Below are 17,074 nucleotides of genomic sequence, written 5' to 3' on the forward strand. Positions count from 1 at the left end.
AAATCCCTAGCTGCCTGAAAGGGAGCTGAACCTCTCAGATCATCGTCTTGTGCAGCCACGATCCAGACAAAAGTTGCACAACACTGTGACAGAGTCAAGTCAGAAGGATTCCCAGTGTTGCACGACCTGGCACAGCTACTGCAGTGGTGCAGTAACAAAGGACCCCGCTAACTGGCTGCGGGGAGATTAAAATTGAGGCGGTTCGTTAGTCTCTGCTGTGGGGCAGCTGACAGCTTTGGTATCTCAGGTGATTTGAATCTTCTTCACTCTTCTTCCTCCAGTAACTCCACTCGACCTCATTGTTTTTATGATACCTGAAGAGACTGACTAGTTCACTGAAACCATCCTGTTGAAATATTTTTATAATTGATTGTAATTGCAATAATTGATCGTAATTGCTCTTTGTGCAGGTATTTCAAAACTCCACAGAGATAAGTCTAAATTGCGGCCAAGAACAGGAAAACAATGATGATATCCAAGCATTGCACTATTATCTTTTTTTTTCCCCCCACAATGTATTTAATGACCTAAGAAAGTTACAAAAGCAACTTTAAATTACATTTACACATATAAACTAATTAAATATATTTAGCTAACACTGAGAAAATAACACCCCAAGCAATGCGAAGACAAAAACACTGAGATGACTGATTCTAGAGTAATTTAAGACTTTTTAGTGCGTCTCTAGATGTAGTAATCAAGTGAACACTTCCCTAGTGAAGTATTACTTGTAGTTAGAGACTGCTGAAAGCTTATCTCGTTATTCTCATTCAGAATAGCAAATGAGTGATTAGTCCAGCATTAACTTCTGCAGTTTTTATTAAGTTCTATATTCTGGGAGAACAACTGTATTACTTATTCCACTTTTTTTGCCACTTATTTCAGTAAGTGGTGAAATTCCTAGACACCTCAGTGGCACCAGGATTTTTAATACTAAGAGCACAGATTTGTCAGACACTGAAAGAGAAAATGGTTAAGAAAATGCGGCTTGTAAGGTAATATTAAAAAAAGGATATGCAGAAAGCTATGTACATGTACGTTTGAACTCATTCAAGATTAAGGAACCTCACAGCTTCAAATTCATGTGGCACATAAAGGTATCTGTTTGAATGTCGTCAATTAATATTCGAAGTCACATGTGGTGAACACATATTCACAAAGACTGACATAAATAACAGCTACTTTATTAGCCAGGAATACTTCAAAGTGTGGCATTTCCTGACAATGCTCAGAGAGAATCATCAAGTAAAAGAACGCAAAGGTTGTAAGAACTCGTGAAACCCTGCTGACTGCTAGTTTCCTCTCAGTTTTCTCATGATAGGGCTGTCGGGTTCAGCATTAGTGAAAATACTTCCTACGACCACATGAGTACCCCAGATGTTATGACGAATAACTTTGCAGCAGCCAAGATCATCGACGGAAAATCCCAAGTGGCGGTAGCGCTCATCTGTTTCGAACAGAGTGTTGTTTGTGTAAGGTCCAAAAAACTAGGTGGGGGGGAAAAAAAAAAAATTCACGTGAACATTTCCAAGAACACTTAAAATGTCAGAACTCTCCCTTTTTAAAACAAATCAAAACCTAAGCCCAGAAGTACCAGTTACATCTGTTGGAGGAAATTTTATATAGAGTTTTATTCATGAAATCTACACAGGGAAGGAAGCAGGGCACCTCTGGTTAGACTGGTACCCCATCTTTAAAGATTTCCCTTCATCACTGACGGCATATCACTGTGTTTGAATGTCTAATCAATCCTACATAGAAAAAACCTCAAATGCTTTGGAAAGGTTCTGCTACTTCTACAGGCATTAAGGATAGAACCCTTCTGTGAAATAGCACAAGACACACGTACCTTTTCAATGAGCTCCCTATGAAGAAACGTGCTTTGAAGAGCAAAAAAACGTGTGTAAATTGGAAACAGGTATTTCAGTTGCTTTATCTCAGGAGGAAGCTTCTGACCAACAACCTACTCCTCATGAAAAGGCTGTTGGTAAGGACAATGCTGTCGAATTGGAGCCCACAGAACCTTACTTTCATTAATTCGTAACTATTCCTTAAACATATGGAAAATCTGGGAAGCTTTAAGCACTATGCACACCTTCAACAGCCTGTTCACCTTATAAACATCCCCTGTTAAAGCTATTTGCCTCTGTTGACACAATAAATCACTGCCTTTCATAGTGTTTTTAAATAAAAACCCATTAAACTGAGCTTTGCCATGACTATGTTCAACTATGACACGATTTTATCGGTCAGTTCTCAGACAAAAATACATATACACTCATGCTTTGACAGAAGCTTTCTTGTTTCTCTCTTGTAAGTTTTAAGACCCTTTATGTTTCACAGATGTCTTGGTAGGAAATTGTCAGCTCCTCCCGAGAACTGGTGTAATCCGATAATGAATGCCAACACTGTTTAATAGGAACAAGCCATTCATTTTTTCTGTGTAACAAAGATATCATTAACTAGTGCAAAGAGAGTTTTTAAGACTCTCCATCTACACAAATAGGTATCAGGACTATCAAGTTACCTTGGGGGGGGTATAACCAGCCTATTGTGCAGACCAAGAGCTTTTGGGCATAAAACTTGTAGTTATCTAAAATCCAATTTCATTGCTCAACAGTGTTCTCCAGGGTGCCAAGTGCAATGGCAGCTGACACAGGTCAGGGTTACTAACCTATCCTAATTTATGACAGGAATTATCCTACGGTAACAGCTTTTGGGCAACATGAAAAAGCTGGATTTAACCCATAGAGAATACAAATGTCACTGCTAGTTAGGAGATGGTGGTGTCCACTGCATATTCCACACAGCACAGAACTTACTGCCAGTCCCGAGGACGGATCAATGAAGTCAGCCCAGTAGCCTTCAGAACAAATCGCATAGCAAATTTCCTTGGCACCATTGATGAACTTAAAGAAAACAAAGGGAAAGGAGGATATCAAATGACATTTTCGTTACACATATAAAATATTCTGAAAAGGAACAAGCACAGATTTCTTTTGGCCTCTACTAATAAATGAGAAATTCAACACGCTTTCAATAAAAACATTAATAGTATGAAGAGGATTCTAATTAATGGCATACATTAGGCTACTCCAATCATATGAGGTCTAAAAGTGTTCTTTGTGCCAGTCAGTCATAGATGAACAGCTTGTACAAGGAATAATGTAATGGCTTTGATTATTCATGCAGATTGCAATCATACCTGTTATCCTTTTTAAGAAGTCAACCATTACTTCAGGTATTTCTGTGTTATTTCCACGAGTTTACAGATCTCACCTAAACTCCACAAATTTGACACTAAATGCAGCATTAAATATATTTTTATAAATATATGAAAAACATCATTTTGCTGGAAGGTCTTATGTCAGCCCACAGGACAGTATTATGTAGTTCTTCTTGCACTACAAACGTTAAACTGCAAACTATTTCAAAGAACATTTCAGTTTTGCATCATGATCGTAAACAGCTCCATAAGCACTTGACTTTTACACCAGTTCTCTTCTTGTAATGGACTGGTGGTCAGGGTGGATGATGCTTTGAACTCTCCCACTAATAGAATCCATACAGCTTCCTCAAAAGGTGAAATCCCCATATCTCATAAAAAAGTCTTTCTAACTTCAGAATGAATATAATACTCTATTTACTTTCTGTTATAAAAACTGGATTGTTCTTTATATTAGTACCCTTAGCAGCTCAAGGCTTCAAATTTACAGAAATATATTATAGAAATATTACTCAGCTTCAGGCCCTTAATGGTCCAAAATAAGGGAAGTTTATCCTTTATAACCTGTTCTGTATTTTGAGGTTTGAAGGTTCTGATCATTAACTACGTTTCAACTGTAAATTAAGGCACAAATTTAAGTAAGCCACCTGAAAATAGTATTTTAGGGATCCCATTTCTGACACACGTATATCTTTTGATCCAGTGTTGCAACAACCCCTCAGCAATCACTCGGAGTGAGGTTAATAAACCCTCGCGATTCACTACAGTAAACATTTAGATTTGGCTGTCCATAACCCTCCCTGCTTCAGCACAAGCCTCTCACATTAAATTAGTATTTTTAAGGTTTCTTCTAACCATCTACAAAGCAAACAGACAGCATTTTCTTGTGAATTTGCTGTTAGTAACCTTTAGGCCGGGAGGTTACATCCAACATCCTAACACCCCTACGATGACTGTATTAGACTTGACAGGGAGGTGCACAAGGAAGAAAGATGCCAATTAACATATAATTAGACCAGATTACAATGCCAAAGACCAACAGACCATAAATAATTCAAAGAGAAGAACACACTAAAATGAAGGGAATTTTAATTTGTGTGTAATCTTTATGTTGATCCTTTGGACTGCTTTTTCCTTTTTTTTTGTGATAATGCTTACACTGCTTGATACAGGCCACATCTGCAATTCGCAGGATTGAAAAGGACATTACCAGACTATTTTCAAACATAAATATGACCACCACAATACAGATGAATGATTTTCACTAGTTTTAGAAAAATTTTAACAAGTAATACACAGAAATGTTGTATTTTGAGGTGCTAAGAAAAGAATGCCAGCAGTGGTGCACACTGACACCTGCTGGAGAACACACCAAAAAAATGTGAAGAATGGGAAATAAAGTGATTTTCAGAGAGACCTCTAGTGGCAACAGAAGAAGATAAAGTTCATGAACATGGTCTAAGGTTTAATAAATATAACGAATATCCCAGCTGAAAGGATTAACCATATCCATTATCACAATGGGGAAAAAAAAAACCCACAAAAATCAGAGCAACCAACTTTTCCTAAGTAAGGACACACTCACCGACAGACTCTGTACTGGAATCTCAATTGCATCACAGAAAAACAAAGATAGCAGTGAAATCCTACAAAATGCATTGTACTAAAGCTGAAATCAGGTGAGAAAACAGTTGCTGCTCTTTAACTGCAACAGGACAACAATTTTTATTAATTTACTGCAGCATTTTACAACGTTTTAGCATATTTTGACTCACCTCACTATAAAGAATTTAATAGTTCTATGGGACATTTCAGGTAGAGTAATCAAAAAGCTACAAAGCTGGGGAAAAAAAGCTATTTTATCAGTAAGAGAACAGGAATAGCTCAAAAATGCTCCAAAAAGTAATACAGTATACTACTATCCAAGCTAGAAACGGACTGAAATACACAAACAGTTCACAGATTTATCTACAAACAAAAACAAGCTGATGCTTCTGTCAGCTACTTACATTTTCTAACAGCATTTCTCTCTCATCTTCCACTTCTTGACTCCATACTGTCATGTCATTTTTAGTCTTCTGGGTGACAGTTAATACTGTTAAACAGTTGGCATTCACTTCTGGAAACATTGACTCAAAGTCTAAAAAAAGTGAAATTCACACGTTATGGCTTGTTCTTACATTTTGATTTTTCAGTTTTAGACGCACGTGAAGCACCACAGTCACGATCAGGCTTCATGGAGCCTTATTTTCAGTGTGAGAGGGAAAAAAAACACTTCCCAGAATTAAAAGCTCAAAGGTTCATTCTTTTTTACTCTCTGAAAACTCTGCTCTCTTCAGCATCTAGACCAAGTGTTCAGCCCAATTGCAGTCTCTTCTCTCTTTCACTACATCACTTGTAAAATTAGAAAGTTTTATTCCAATGCAATTTCAATCATTTCCTCCTTCAGCAAATTAAAGAAAGATACAAACCCCATGCTTTCAAGCAATTCCATAACTTCAATTTACTATTTTACTAAGCAGTGCCAAAAGACTCAATTTTTACACAAACTGGTTTTTAGATAGTAAATTAGCTCCAGAATCCACTTGACACTAAAGAAGCAGCCGAAAATTACTTCCCACTCCAGATGATCTTGAATTTAAATGGCACTGAATTTTATATGATAGACAAAGTATTGCCAACAGCAAAGTTTCAGTTTTCATTTTATAGTATGTATTTTTCTTTTGTAAAATATTAACTCTGGATTAGAATCATAGAATGGTTAGGGTTGGAAGGGATCTCAAAGATCATCTAGTTCCAATCCCCCTACTACATCACCCTACTACCCCAAATCCTCCACTACATCAGGTTGCCCAAAGCCTCATCCAACCTGGCCTTGAACACCTCCAGGGATGGGGCAGCCAGGGCTTCTCTGGGCAACCTGTTCCAGTACCTCACCACCCTCAATGTAAAGAATTTCTTTCTTAGATCTAACCTAAATCTGCCCTCTTTCAGTTTAAATCCATTGCCCCTTGTCCTGTCACTACACGCCCTTGTAAAAAGCCCCTCTCCAGCTTTCCTGTAGCCCCTTTAGGTACTGGAAGGCTGCAATAAGATCACCCTGGAGCCTTCTCTTCTCCAGGCTGAACAGCCCCAACTCTCTCAGCCTGTCTTCATATCAGAGGTGTCCCAGCCCTCGGATCATCTTCGTGGCCTCCTCTGGACTCGTTCCAGTAGCTCCTTTTCTATTAAACTTTCTGTGGCATCAACAACATCTGAACATTCACTTACATACATTTAAAAAGTTTTAACTTCTTAGCTGTCAAAACAAGTGAAAAACATACCTTTTCGTAACAGCTCAGGACAAGCTTGTACTGCACATTCTACCTTTGCATTTTCAAAGTAAGTTTCAGCATTATTTATTTGCTGTTTCTGTGGAACATCAGCACCCTGAGAAAAATGAAAATTGTAACCTTATCATTCATTAATATATAACAGGAATAACTTTGTACGCCAGACCAAATGTGCACTGGTACACCCAAGCAGTTTCACAGAAAAATGATTTGCAATGAGACTTAAAACTCAGTTTTCAAATATTAAAAGTGGAACAGATACAAGTACAACCTATTACTTAAACCTAAATGGAAATTTTAAGCTTCATGTTTTATGGTAACCGTATTATCTCAAAGCCTTAATCAATACAGACATTTTTGAAAAGCATCCTTCTGAAACGACGGCCTTAAGTATTCAATACAACAGCGATTGATAAGATTTCAGACATGCACACGTTACCTGAGCCAGAATAAAACTTTATTTTCAAGTTAGACCACAGTTCTAGAGCTCTGAACTATCAGTATTTTCAGCTTTAGCTGTTGTAGCTGGAAAAGCAGAACAGTTTTCCAACAATACCATTTTTATTCTTTACACGTTTTTTAGTTTTACAGTTTCTAAAAAACCCAAACCAGATTATTGTGGGTACGTTACAAACAGTGCAACTGTAAGTTAAATATATAGCATTTAAGCTTAAAATGCCCTTAAGAAGGTAGTAACAACAGCTGCCTCCTTTGGGATAGCAACTGTTAGGTCATAGGCGTCGAATGCCTTAATACAGTTTTTCTAGCTCTAACTATGTCATAATTTACAAGGAATTTCAGGAAGTTTCTCTGAGGCTGAAATGTACTGCTCAGTAATTAAATCCTACCTAACACTTGTCTTTATCGGAAAGTTCTCCCTAGAGAAAACCATTACACTGAAAACACAGTGCAGCTATAGCATTTTTGTTCTCGAAGTTCACGCGCAAGAACAGCAAAACCCAAACCATCAGAAAACAAACACAACCACAGACAAACACCAGACACTAACTGCAGTTTCAATACGTGTGTTCCCATGTGCACCTGGCATTATGGTTGCTAAGTCACTGGGACAGAGCAGTTGGTACTTTAAGCCTGACAAACCATGCAGTTACGCTGGCAAACCCCTTCTTTTCTCCCTAACTATAGGATGCTTCCCTTACTAGAACAGTAGTCCATTGTGATTTGTTGTCTGCTGCTCTCATTCTATCCAGCTAAACACCACTTACATAATCCATATGCTTACCTAGCACACAATCATCAAGAGACCATGACCATTTTCCAAAGAGCAAGACCACTTTCTGACACTGATGGTAGGCCCACTTACTCCGCTCAGACAAAACCAATACATCAATCTCAGGTACACAGAGGTCACAGAGGTTTGACGTTTCCCTCTCTGGTTCAAGGACTGGTGCCTGACTCAGCTTCAGCAGCACAGAGCTTTTCTCCTGCTTGCTGCAGCAACCTATGTGAGGTTCCTGCATACAACTGATCCCATCACTCAGATCTGGGTCCTCTCCCAAGATGAGTCCAGCATTTTCATTAGCCAAATGCTGCTCATGGATTCCTAAACACCACGGGCATGAAGCAGAGCTGACTCTTGTTGACTGCTTTCTGAATACCAGTTGCAAAACCTGCCTCTGCTCTTTCCAGTTTCTCCTTTTCGTTTTGGACAGCAACAGCTGCACTGGGCATTTTATTATAGGAGTAACCTCGCTGGAAAGCAGACCTGCATTCAGTGCACCTGGTTTGCACTCAACAAACAAAGGACTAGAATTTTCTGTTGGGCTTTTAACAGAAAGCATGATCCACACAAGCTGAAAACAGAACCTGGGGAGCTCACCAGAAGCTTACGCTTTCTGAACACTTTGGAATACAACACTGCATGCACAAAAAAAGCCATACACAGTTTTTACAGTGGAGATTTCCTAACTGACTTCCGAAGTCTGAGCATGTCACAAACTCAGAGAGCCCGGAAAATCGAGTCAGCAGCGAGTAGCACTGAACGTTTGTTGAAATGTTGCAATCACATTAGTAATTATCAAGCTGCTTGCTGTTAACAATGCATCTGACTCACTGCAAGCTTTGCTGTCGCCAAAATGCAGCCTCATTGCAAGACCTGAGGTACGCTGATCTGCTTCTCTTGTGGGAATTCAATGGTTGTCAGACCTCAACACTGTCCAAACTATGCAAGTCCAGATCCACTAAATAAAATACTGAAGGAACAACCAGTTTTATCTGGCAAAAGGTGGTGAGGCTCGGCAAACTGCAAGTTTTGAAACTGAAGTTTTCTTTTCCCGTATCCATATAATTCAGTCACTACTAAAACGCTATTTCACTAAGCACTGCTTAGCCATACAGTTAAAAAAACCCCACACCCTGAAATACTTCTTTCTGCTAAAAGAAAAAACTTCAGCTAGGTTCTATGTAATCTCTTGCCCACCTCGGCTGAAGTTCATCTTTCCAAACCATCTAGAAAAACGATATCTTTTTTCAAGAGGAAGGGAGATTAGTTATGTTTCTCTTAAGACAAGAGATATCAGCTTCACATGGAAGCAGCCTGTTCTTACCTGAAATTCGTTTATGTATTGTGCCATTACAAATTCATGCCTTTCACTTGCTGAAGGCTCTGCTAATATATCAGGCAGATTGTTTGAAACTTGGCTTTTCTTCTGAGAAGCAGTACCATTTAGGTGACAGTCAAAACCAATATTACCAGGCAACTGGAATCTCTGGTCCTGAGGTCCAAACGGACCCATTACCTCATCCGGCCATACAGTTCTTGGACCTGCAAAAGTCAAGGCCTTGCTTTAGTCATCACATCTAAAAAGAAAGAAAAAACAAAAAGAAGAAAAAAAACCTCTCCCGTACAAATATCTATATAAGCAAAGTAATCACAATGCACAAGTAAAAGTAAGGGCCCTGACATAAAAAGCACACTTCAGAGTTCCCAAATTTATATGGGGTGCACACGAATTCAAAGAAAATGAATTTGCTTTTTCTTACATAAATCAGGAGGTGTAGCAGCAACATGAGGCTCATCTGAGCCAGAGGAACCTGCTGTAGAAAAAGCCTTGGGATTTACAACTCTTTTGACTAAGGAATAAAACCCTGGTAGGTAGGTGACCAATCTTGCTCTGTTACAGAGCACCTGAGAAGACAAAAACAAAATAAGTATTACATACTGCTAGCAAAAACAAGTACTAGTTTAAGTACAGCTTTGTGGATCACAAAAGAAATCCTCACTCGATAATTAAACTACAATTTTAATTATGATCAATTGTGTTTCTGTAAAATCAAGTTTTAAAAGTATTTTATTATTACATTTTAATAGTCATAGTATTCCAAGTAGAGGAAAAGCCTCAAAACACTTACTGAAAGGCGTTCTCATGTGACAAAAGAGCCTGGAAAGCTTAAATAGCACCACTGAAACCTCACAACCTAAACTAAGTTATGGATGGGGATTGTTTCCATGATTATTTTCATGCATGTCATTGTTTTCATGACTGTCACTATTCAATCACCGGACTGATTATCAGAAATACCTAGAAATACTGTTGATTAAATAAATGCTGATATCCTTGAAGGCTAGCACCAACGTTAGCCAGCCTATTCTCCCACTTTTTAAAAAACTGGAGGGAGACATGAGATAGTATCACTATAGCTACACTTTGTAGCACGCACACATGTGTGCTTACATGTATTTCTTTGCCAGCAAAGCACACATACCAACAGCCCTGAAGGACGCAGGGAGACCTATCAAAACAGATAGGTGGTAATTTCAGCTTCCTTCTTTTGCTCTCAAAATCCATAAACATGTACAAAACTGAAGTGAGGGCAGCCAACGTTATATAGCTCTGCAAACTCAGTACACTTACAAACAAGCATCACTCCAAACACATCAGTATGCCAATAAGCCGTAAAACCATTATGAATTCCGTGGTCTTGGAACACGCCAGAATATCTGCTTCACGCCACAGAGTTGTACTGTCAACATCATTTTCAACTGCTGAAGATGATCCTACCAGGAGCTGATTCACAGGAAACAGAAAGCTGGTAGCTCCTCACCATGAGCATTAACTCTGAGGCCTAGCGACGGACTGGAGCGTAAGTAGCAATGTGAGCAACTGTTACTGGGGGGTTTTTGTTGGTTTTGTGTGTGTAGTTTGATTATCTTTTAAAAAAGAATTATCCAGGTGATATGAATAAACTGAAAAGTCTGATTTACTTTTTTATACTTTAAAAGTATAGTGAATGCTTTCATAATGCAATTACACAGGCATAACAAAAATAACCAATCATACACGCAAAACAGAGTTAGAAGTGTAATTTAAAAAAAATTAAAGACTACTTAACTCCAACACAAACGCACTAACACTCCTGACTACAGTTGCACGCAAGCATGCATTACTGAAAATATAAATCCCACTTGTCACAGCATGTGTGCTTTCGAAAAACTTTATTTTCCAGCTGAGGGAAAGAAATCCTTTTGAGGAAGTGACATGTAGGGATTTTCCTTAAGCGCTATATTCTTGATTCGACAAAAGTTTATGCACGTGTACATGAAACACATATGCAAGTTAAAAAAAACTTACTTTAAAAAAAGTGAGAGAATGGTACTATTTGTGTGTCTAACACAAAAACTCTATTCAAAGTATCAGGACCTAAGTCAGTAAGCATCCAGTTAAGTTCCACCAACGTCATGAAGACTCAAATGCATAAACACATGTTTGATTTTCTGACTTGAGAGTGAGTATTTACTGTCAAGGCCTTATACTGTCTAGGTCTAAAACACCGATAGGTTTAAAAAGTTCCTGTAACAACAAAAGCCTGCTGATTCCAACTGGATGTTTTTTCCTTTTTTAAAAGCATTATTGAAATTAGTTTTTGCACAATTATTACATTACAGCTAAACCAGACGTAAGCGATTACAGCTCACACGTAATGACAAGAAAAGAGCTTTTTTTCTTATAATTCGGATCACTTCACCTGCAGATGTTGGTGTTAGTCACAGATGTTGCCTGAACCCACTTAATGCAAATATTTACGTACCCAGCATTACACAAGTGCACAGAGACCTCTGGAATCAATTAATTATTCACGCCCCCGTGGCAAGACTAAATCAATAAAGGGCGTTTTATTCTTCAGTCTGAAAGCAGCCTGGCGAACCCAAGCGTTTCATCTTAACTCGTGACATTAAAAAAAGCACAAAACGCATCCTCCTTAATCCTCAATTCGATTATAGCCACAGAAACCGGCTTCCAAAGCTTAGCTGGAAGGATGACGATACTGCTACCTCCTAATAAGAGCGTACCTTGGTGTAACTAAGATTTTTATCGGTGACTGCCCCAAAAGCACGACGATTTAAAGGGGAAATGAACCGCAAGCGTCACGGAGAAGCGCTCTCCTCCCGCGGCAGAGGGGCCGGTTCGCAGCCGCCCCCGGGCCGCGCGCTACTCACATTGGCCATGGCCGCCGCTGTCCCGCTCGCCGACGGGCCCCTGCAAGAGAAGCGAACGCACTGGCCCCCGAGGCGCCGCCCGGGGCTGCCCGCGGACCTCTCGGCCCCGGAGCGGCCTCACCTCCTGCCCGCCCCTCAAGATCGGATCGGATCGGCGGGGCCGCTCAGCCCGCACGCCGCCCCCCGCTTCCCCAGAAACGGCCGCGCAAGGCACGGAGCTGCCAGCGACGGGAGGGGAGAGGGAAACGCAGACGGAGCACCGGGGGCAGCGGCACCGCCGCCCCGCTCCCCTCTTCCTGCAAAATGGCGCCGGGCGCCGTCCCCCCGGCGCACCGGCGCGACGGGCGTCCGCCCCGCCCGTCCCCGAGCCGAGCGAGCCGATCCGCCGACACCTCGATTAGAGTGTCGAGGAGACTAGGCGGGGCTGGTCGTTCGGCGGTCGATTGCTTGGGGCCGGTGGGAAGGCGCGGAGGGGAGCGGCGGCGGCGGCGGCGGCTCGTCCCTACGGGGAGCGGCCGGGAGCGGGACCGGGATGTGGCGGCGGGGATGGCCCCTCAGGGCGGGCGGGCGCGCCGCACCCGGTGTTTCTCGTTGTTTCGGCGCGGGGAAGGGCGCCCGTGGCTGCCGCTGCGGGGGCTCCTCGTTCTGCGGTGCCAGCAGCGGCACCGGCGGTGCAGTACCCGGGGGGTGCGCCAGGAGTCAGTCACGGAACGTAAACCGGGCCGCTCTTACACCGCCGCCCCCGCCGGGGAGCACAATGAAGTCCAAAATGGGTTAAAAAAAGGGTGTTTTATTGCGGAGAACGCGGGGGAGCTGCGCGGCCGCCGGGGGGCCGCTGGCCCCGGGGATTTCCTGGAAAATCGGTGGGAACGGGGAGCGCAAATGCCTGTTCTGCTAAACAAAGGTCCTTCGTGCACCGTGTGTAGTTTCCTCAAATAAAGGTTTTACAAAATAAAGCTCTTCAATGAACCAAAGGCTTGTTTTCCCTACTTTGTTGTGGAAAGGCTTCGTTTTTCCACCTTTTCTCCTTGGGCCTACTCGGTGGGATCTGGGGTGAGGTTTGCTTGCAAAACCAACTTTTAATTAAAATAAACTTTTCGATTCTGAGCTAGATTGAGGTGATTCCGCGGGCAGAGCTCTTGAAAGAGCCGTTCATTTCGGTACTTGCTGCTACATAAAGTTAATTAACCACAGAAGTTATTGATGCAGACGCCTGCACAGGCATGGAAGTCCTTCTTTCTGTGGACACAGAGCAGCTTTTTGGCAGGAGTCGGCTGGAAGGGGCTTCCCTTCCAGCAGACGGACCCTCCGGTGCTCCGTGGCGAAGAGAAGGGGTCAAGGTTTGACTCCGCGCTGCTCGCTGCGGTGGAAGGGGCTCAGAGCTGTGGTTGCGGGCAAGTCCTTGCTGCTCCAAGAAAAACGAGCAATGCCAAAAGAGCTCGTGTTTGGAATGGATCCCTACTGGCTGCATGAGTTCTGCTCAGGAAATAGATCGCTGCCCATGGAATGGGTGTGGAATATATACCCAAGGTCAGCGAGGCTCAGCTGGAGAACTGATTCCAAAGCCTCATAGAGTTCCTGCGCACGCTCCCTCTTCGTTCGCAGAATTGTACTGGTTTTCCCTTTGTATCTCCAAAATCTTTTACATCTTTGCAGCTCCCTAACCTGGGTTCAAATTGCTGTCCTCTTTTTTGTTGTACTGTCACCTGGAACATGACACATTCGTTCTCCTGCGGCCTGAAGTGCATTTGTAGGAAGGATCGTCTTGGACTCCTTTTTCATCTTTGTGTTTGCCTTTTTCCTCATCCCCTTCAAACACTTTAGCCACATCTACCAAATCCATGACTTCTCATATGCTGCATCTTTCCAGCTTTCCTAACAAAGCTTTCTTTATGAGTTTCCTAATTCTGAGTCCGAAATAGCCCTGCCCAGGCACCTCGTCATCTTTGTCTTCAGTCTTTTTTGTTTGCCTGGCACAGTGGTCACCCTGTGTGTATATCTTGCCTTCTCATAAATCTTGGCATCAAGGGAAAGGGGAAGGGAGAACGCTTTGTAGCTAGCTTAAGGCTCAGTGTTGTTTTCAGGTAGCTTTTTTGTCCTTTTTTCAAGATTGTGATTTAATTTAGATCACGAGTTCTTTGATGCAAAAGCCTCCCTACTTGCATGTGCGGAAAGTGCTGTGCATACTAATGCAACTATTTAAATGCTGAATTAAGAATATCAGGGGAGAGGTGCCCAAACCCAAATCTTCTTTAAAGCTAGTATAAAAAAGCTATATTGCTGTTTGCTTCTGCAGTGGAGGGGAAAGGCACACCAGCCACATTGGAATACTGGGATTAAGACCTCCTTTCTTATTTTTCGCCATTTCTTTGCTGTCTGTTCAAAGCAGCAATGCTGGTTAGGGAAAGGGAACTTTAATCTCTTGCTTTCAAAATAAAAGATGGACTGTTCAAATCCCTCAGTGAATGTGCACATGGCCTTTACTTTGCTTTAGTTATAAACCAGATGTTTCTGGACAATTTTTTTGGCTTTGCTGCTGGGTTGTTTGCATAAACCAGTTCAAAACGTTTCAATACATAACTCAATATTTAAAAATCAGAGCAAGAAATTGTTTTTGTTGTTCGTACTAATACTATTCAGCCCTACATTGTTCTTACTGAATGTAATAGAATTTCTGCTTTATTTTGTTAGGATCGAGAAATAATTCTTATATGCAATTCTAAACAATATGATATATTAGATAGCTGTAATGTTGCAATTTTGTTTTTTGCATTTTTTCGTGAGAACATTTGCTCACTATTGCACGCTACTCAACTATTTTATTAATTCAATGTTGGCACGCTTAATTCTCATTTGCTTTTAAATTAAATATTGATGTCAAATCTCTGAACAAAAAAAAAGACTGGAGAAATTCAACTTTAACTCTTTACAAAAGGTAATTTATTTCCTTTAATAGGAAAGCACTCTGGATTAGATTCAGTCTGCATTGACTTGTCCTTAAGCAATCCCAATTTATCTTCTCTCCAGGGTTAGCACTTCAAGATACTCAAATCAATCAATGAGTTATCATCCCCTGAAGTTTGTGGCCTGAATTCATGAAGATTAATTTCCATAAAGTTTCTACCTCTATCCAAAGGAGACTGCAAAATCAAACGATCCAATTACAGATTTATCAAATATTAATCATTAAAATCTTCCAAATCTTTCTGATGCCAACATTCTTCTCCCCTGGTGTCAGGAAAGTAATTAGCAGCTGGCTTTGATTAAATTCTTCCCTCAGAGATTACTTTTCTCAGTTTGGGGGAGAGGAAGGTGTGCACACAAGATTATACCTAATTCCTCATTTTAAAGTCTTTTCTGAAAAACACACATAGGTTTGGTTAACAGGACGCTTCTTTCCATGAAGGTGGAAGAAACGATCTCTGTCCAGGAACCTGCAGCAATTTTAACAGTGAAACCTGAAGTGCACAACCAGCTTTTCCTCTTGTGTTATGGAGATGCTCTTTTTCCTTATCAGTCTTTGGTGACAGTGACTTCCTTTGGCAGCTTGAACGGGGTGTGGTGTGGGGAGGAGTCTCAGCAGCTGCAGCAACATCAGAGCGAGAGGGACATGAACGGAGCTTTCCCATTCACCACCACCCTCTGCCTGAAAACCCAACTCCAAGCCCTACTTGGTGTTCTTCTTCACCATCCCCAGACTCGCTGGGTTCCTTGGTCTGCAAGCAGAGGACTCAGGGGTGTCCCTGAGAAGCTGTTTTGGTGCCTAAGACAAGCAAAGGGTGAATTTTCAGCTCTTCCCCACTCTGCTCTTGCAGGGCCCTGAGAAGCTGTGGAAACTCCACCCTTGGAGATCTTCAAAACTCAATGAGATGAGGTGCTGGGATTGGACTGGAGACCTCCAGAAATCCAGCGTGGAACTGTGGCTTTTACTGTGATGAGGTGCTTCTGTTTTCACGGAAATCAGAGGGCTCTTCTCACACAAACAACAAATGCTCCTGGACAGTTCAGTGTTTGTCAGCCTGCAGATAGACGTGGATATCCCTGTTCCTTGCAGGGGGGTTGGACTAGATGACCTTTGAAGGTCCCTTCCAGCCCTAACCATTCTATGATTCTACGATTCTATGATCTTCAGTGTCTCCTCAGCACCGTGGTGCTGCTGTCGTAACCTGTGTACTTCGGTTCTGAGCGATGGACATTTAAATTAATGGTAATGTCTTTTTAAGCCTGTCCAAATAGAGGCTTTTGGAATTTTCCTGTAAGCATCAAAGTTGCAGCTTTTGCCTGTTTTCCCAGAGCCAGGGTTTTGTCCTCAGAGTGAGACTTTGCTGCTGATGCAGCCCAGTTCACGCTGCGGTTAATAAGTGTGATTCATCTGGAGGCAGCGGAATTGCTCCCGATTGTGAGAGCGGTGGTTTTTCATTTGTGAGTGCTTATCTGAACGCTGCAGAAACTTGTTAAGGGGTCAGAAAAATAACGAGATACTCTTTATTCTTCTTGTACTTACGTACGAAACTTTAAAACGCGTTTTAAAGTATCTCCGTGTCTGTGCAATGATGGATAGTGCTGGCGCTTGCAATTTACCTAATGGCGTCCATTAAACTTCATTAGGACTTTGTTAAACGGGAGTTAAGATCGTTGGCATTGATTTTTGATCTCTAAAACCTGCTGGCAGCGAATTGGTAACTAAGCATTCCAAAAGCCAGCCGGCTCTCGGAGCAGCTCACATTCCCTCTGGTTCAAAACTGCTTCACGAGCAGTGGCAGAGGGAGGGAGGAGGGTCTCAGCCTGCGGCCCCGGTGACATTTAGGAGCATCGTGGGTCAGACCTGCAGAGCTTAGCCCTGAGCTCGTGCTCCTTCAGTTGACCTCAGCCATCACGTTGCCTGCCCGTGTCACTGCCCCGGTCGGAGAACTTCTGGTCTCTAAGCTCCAACTCGGCCTCGTTGTTTATTCCTTCATTCCCCCTATTTGTTTTCTCTTTGCATATACAACTGCGGCTCCCCCTTCACTTGACCCACTAACCCTCGTGTTTGAAACGAGGGATGTCTGTTCCTAAGTG

At 41.8% G+C, this 17,074-nt stretch overlaps 1 protein-coding gene across 1 annotated transcript; it reads right to left on the reverse strand.

Annotated features, from left to right (window-relative positions):
• Positions 1 to 355: 355 nt before the first annotated feature.
• MMADHC (metabolism of cobalamin associated D) lies at positions 356 to 12,064 on the reverse strand. Its single transcript, XM_086615649.1, has 7 exons — positions 12,017 to 12,064; positions 9,562 to 9,706; positions 9,126 to 9,343; positions 6,550 to 6,655; positions 5,236 to 5,366; positions 2,823 to 2,909; positions 356 to 1,487 (listed from the first exon to the last, which is right to left on the reverse strand). Exons 1-7 carry the CDS (start codon positions 12,023 to 12,025, stop codon positions 1,293 to 1,295), a joined length of 891 nt encoding a protein of 296 aa, XP_086471775.1. The 5' UTR covers positions 12,026 to 12,064; the 3' UTR covers positions 356 to 1,292.
• Positions 12,065 to 17,074: the final 5,010 nt, after the last annotated feature.

This window comes from Tauraco erythrolophus, chromosome 8 (assembly GCF_009769465.1).
Source record: "Tauraco erythrolophus isolate bTauEry1 chromosome 8, bTauEry1.pri, whole genome shotgun sequence".
Taxonomy (NCBI): Eukaryota; Metazoa; Chordata; class Aves; order Musophagiformes; family Musophagidae; genus Tauraco; species Tauraco erythrolophus.

What these genes read in the sequence shown, in the direction of transcription:
- MMADHC (XM_086615649.1), bottom strand. An exon ending in TGCTACACCTCCTGATTTAT is followed by an intron (nt 9,344 to 9,561) that starts GTAAGAAAAAGC and finishes TGACTTTTGCAG; the next exon opens with GTCCAAGAACTGTATGGCCG. An exon ending in TCCTGAGCTGTTACGAAAAG is followed by an intron (nt 5,367 to 6,549) that starts GTATGTTTTTCA and finishes CACTTTTTTTAG; the next exon opens with ACTTTGAGTCAATGTTTCCA.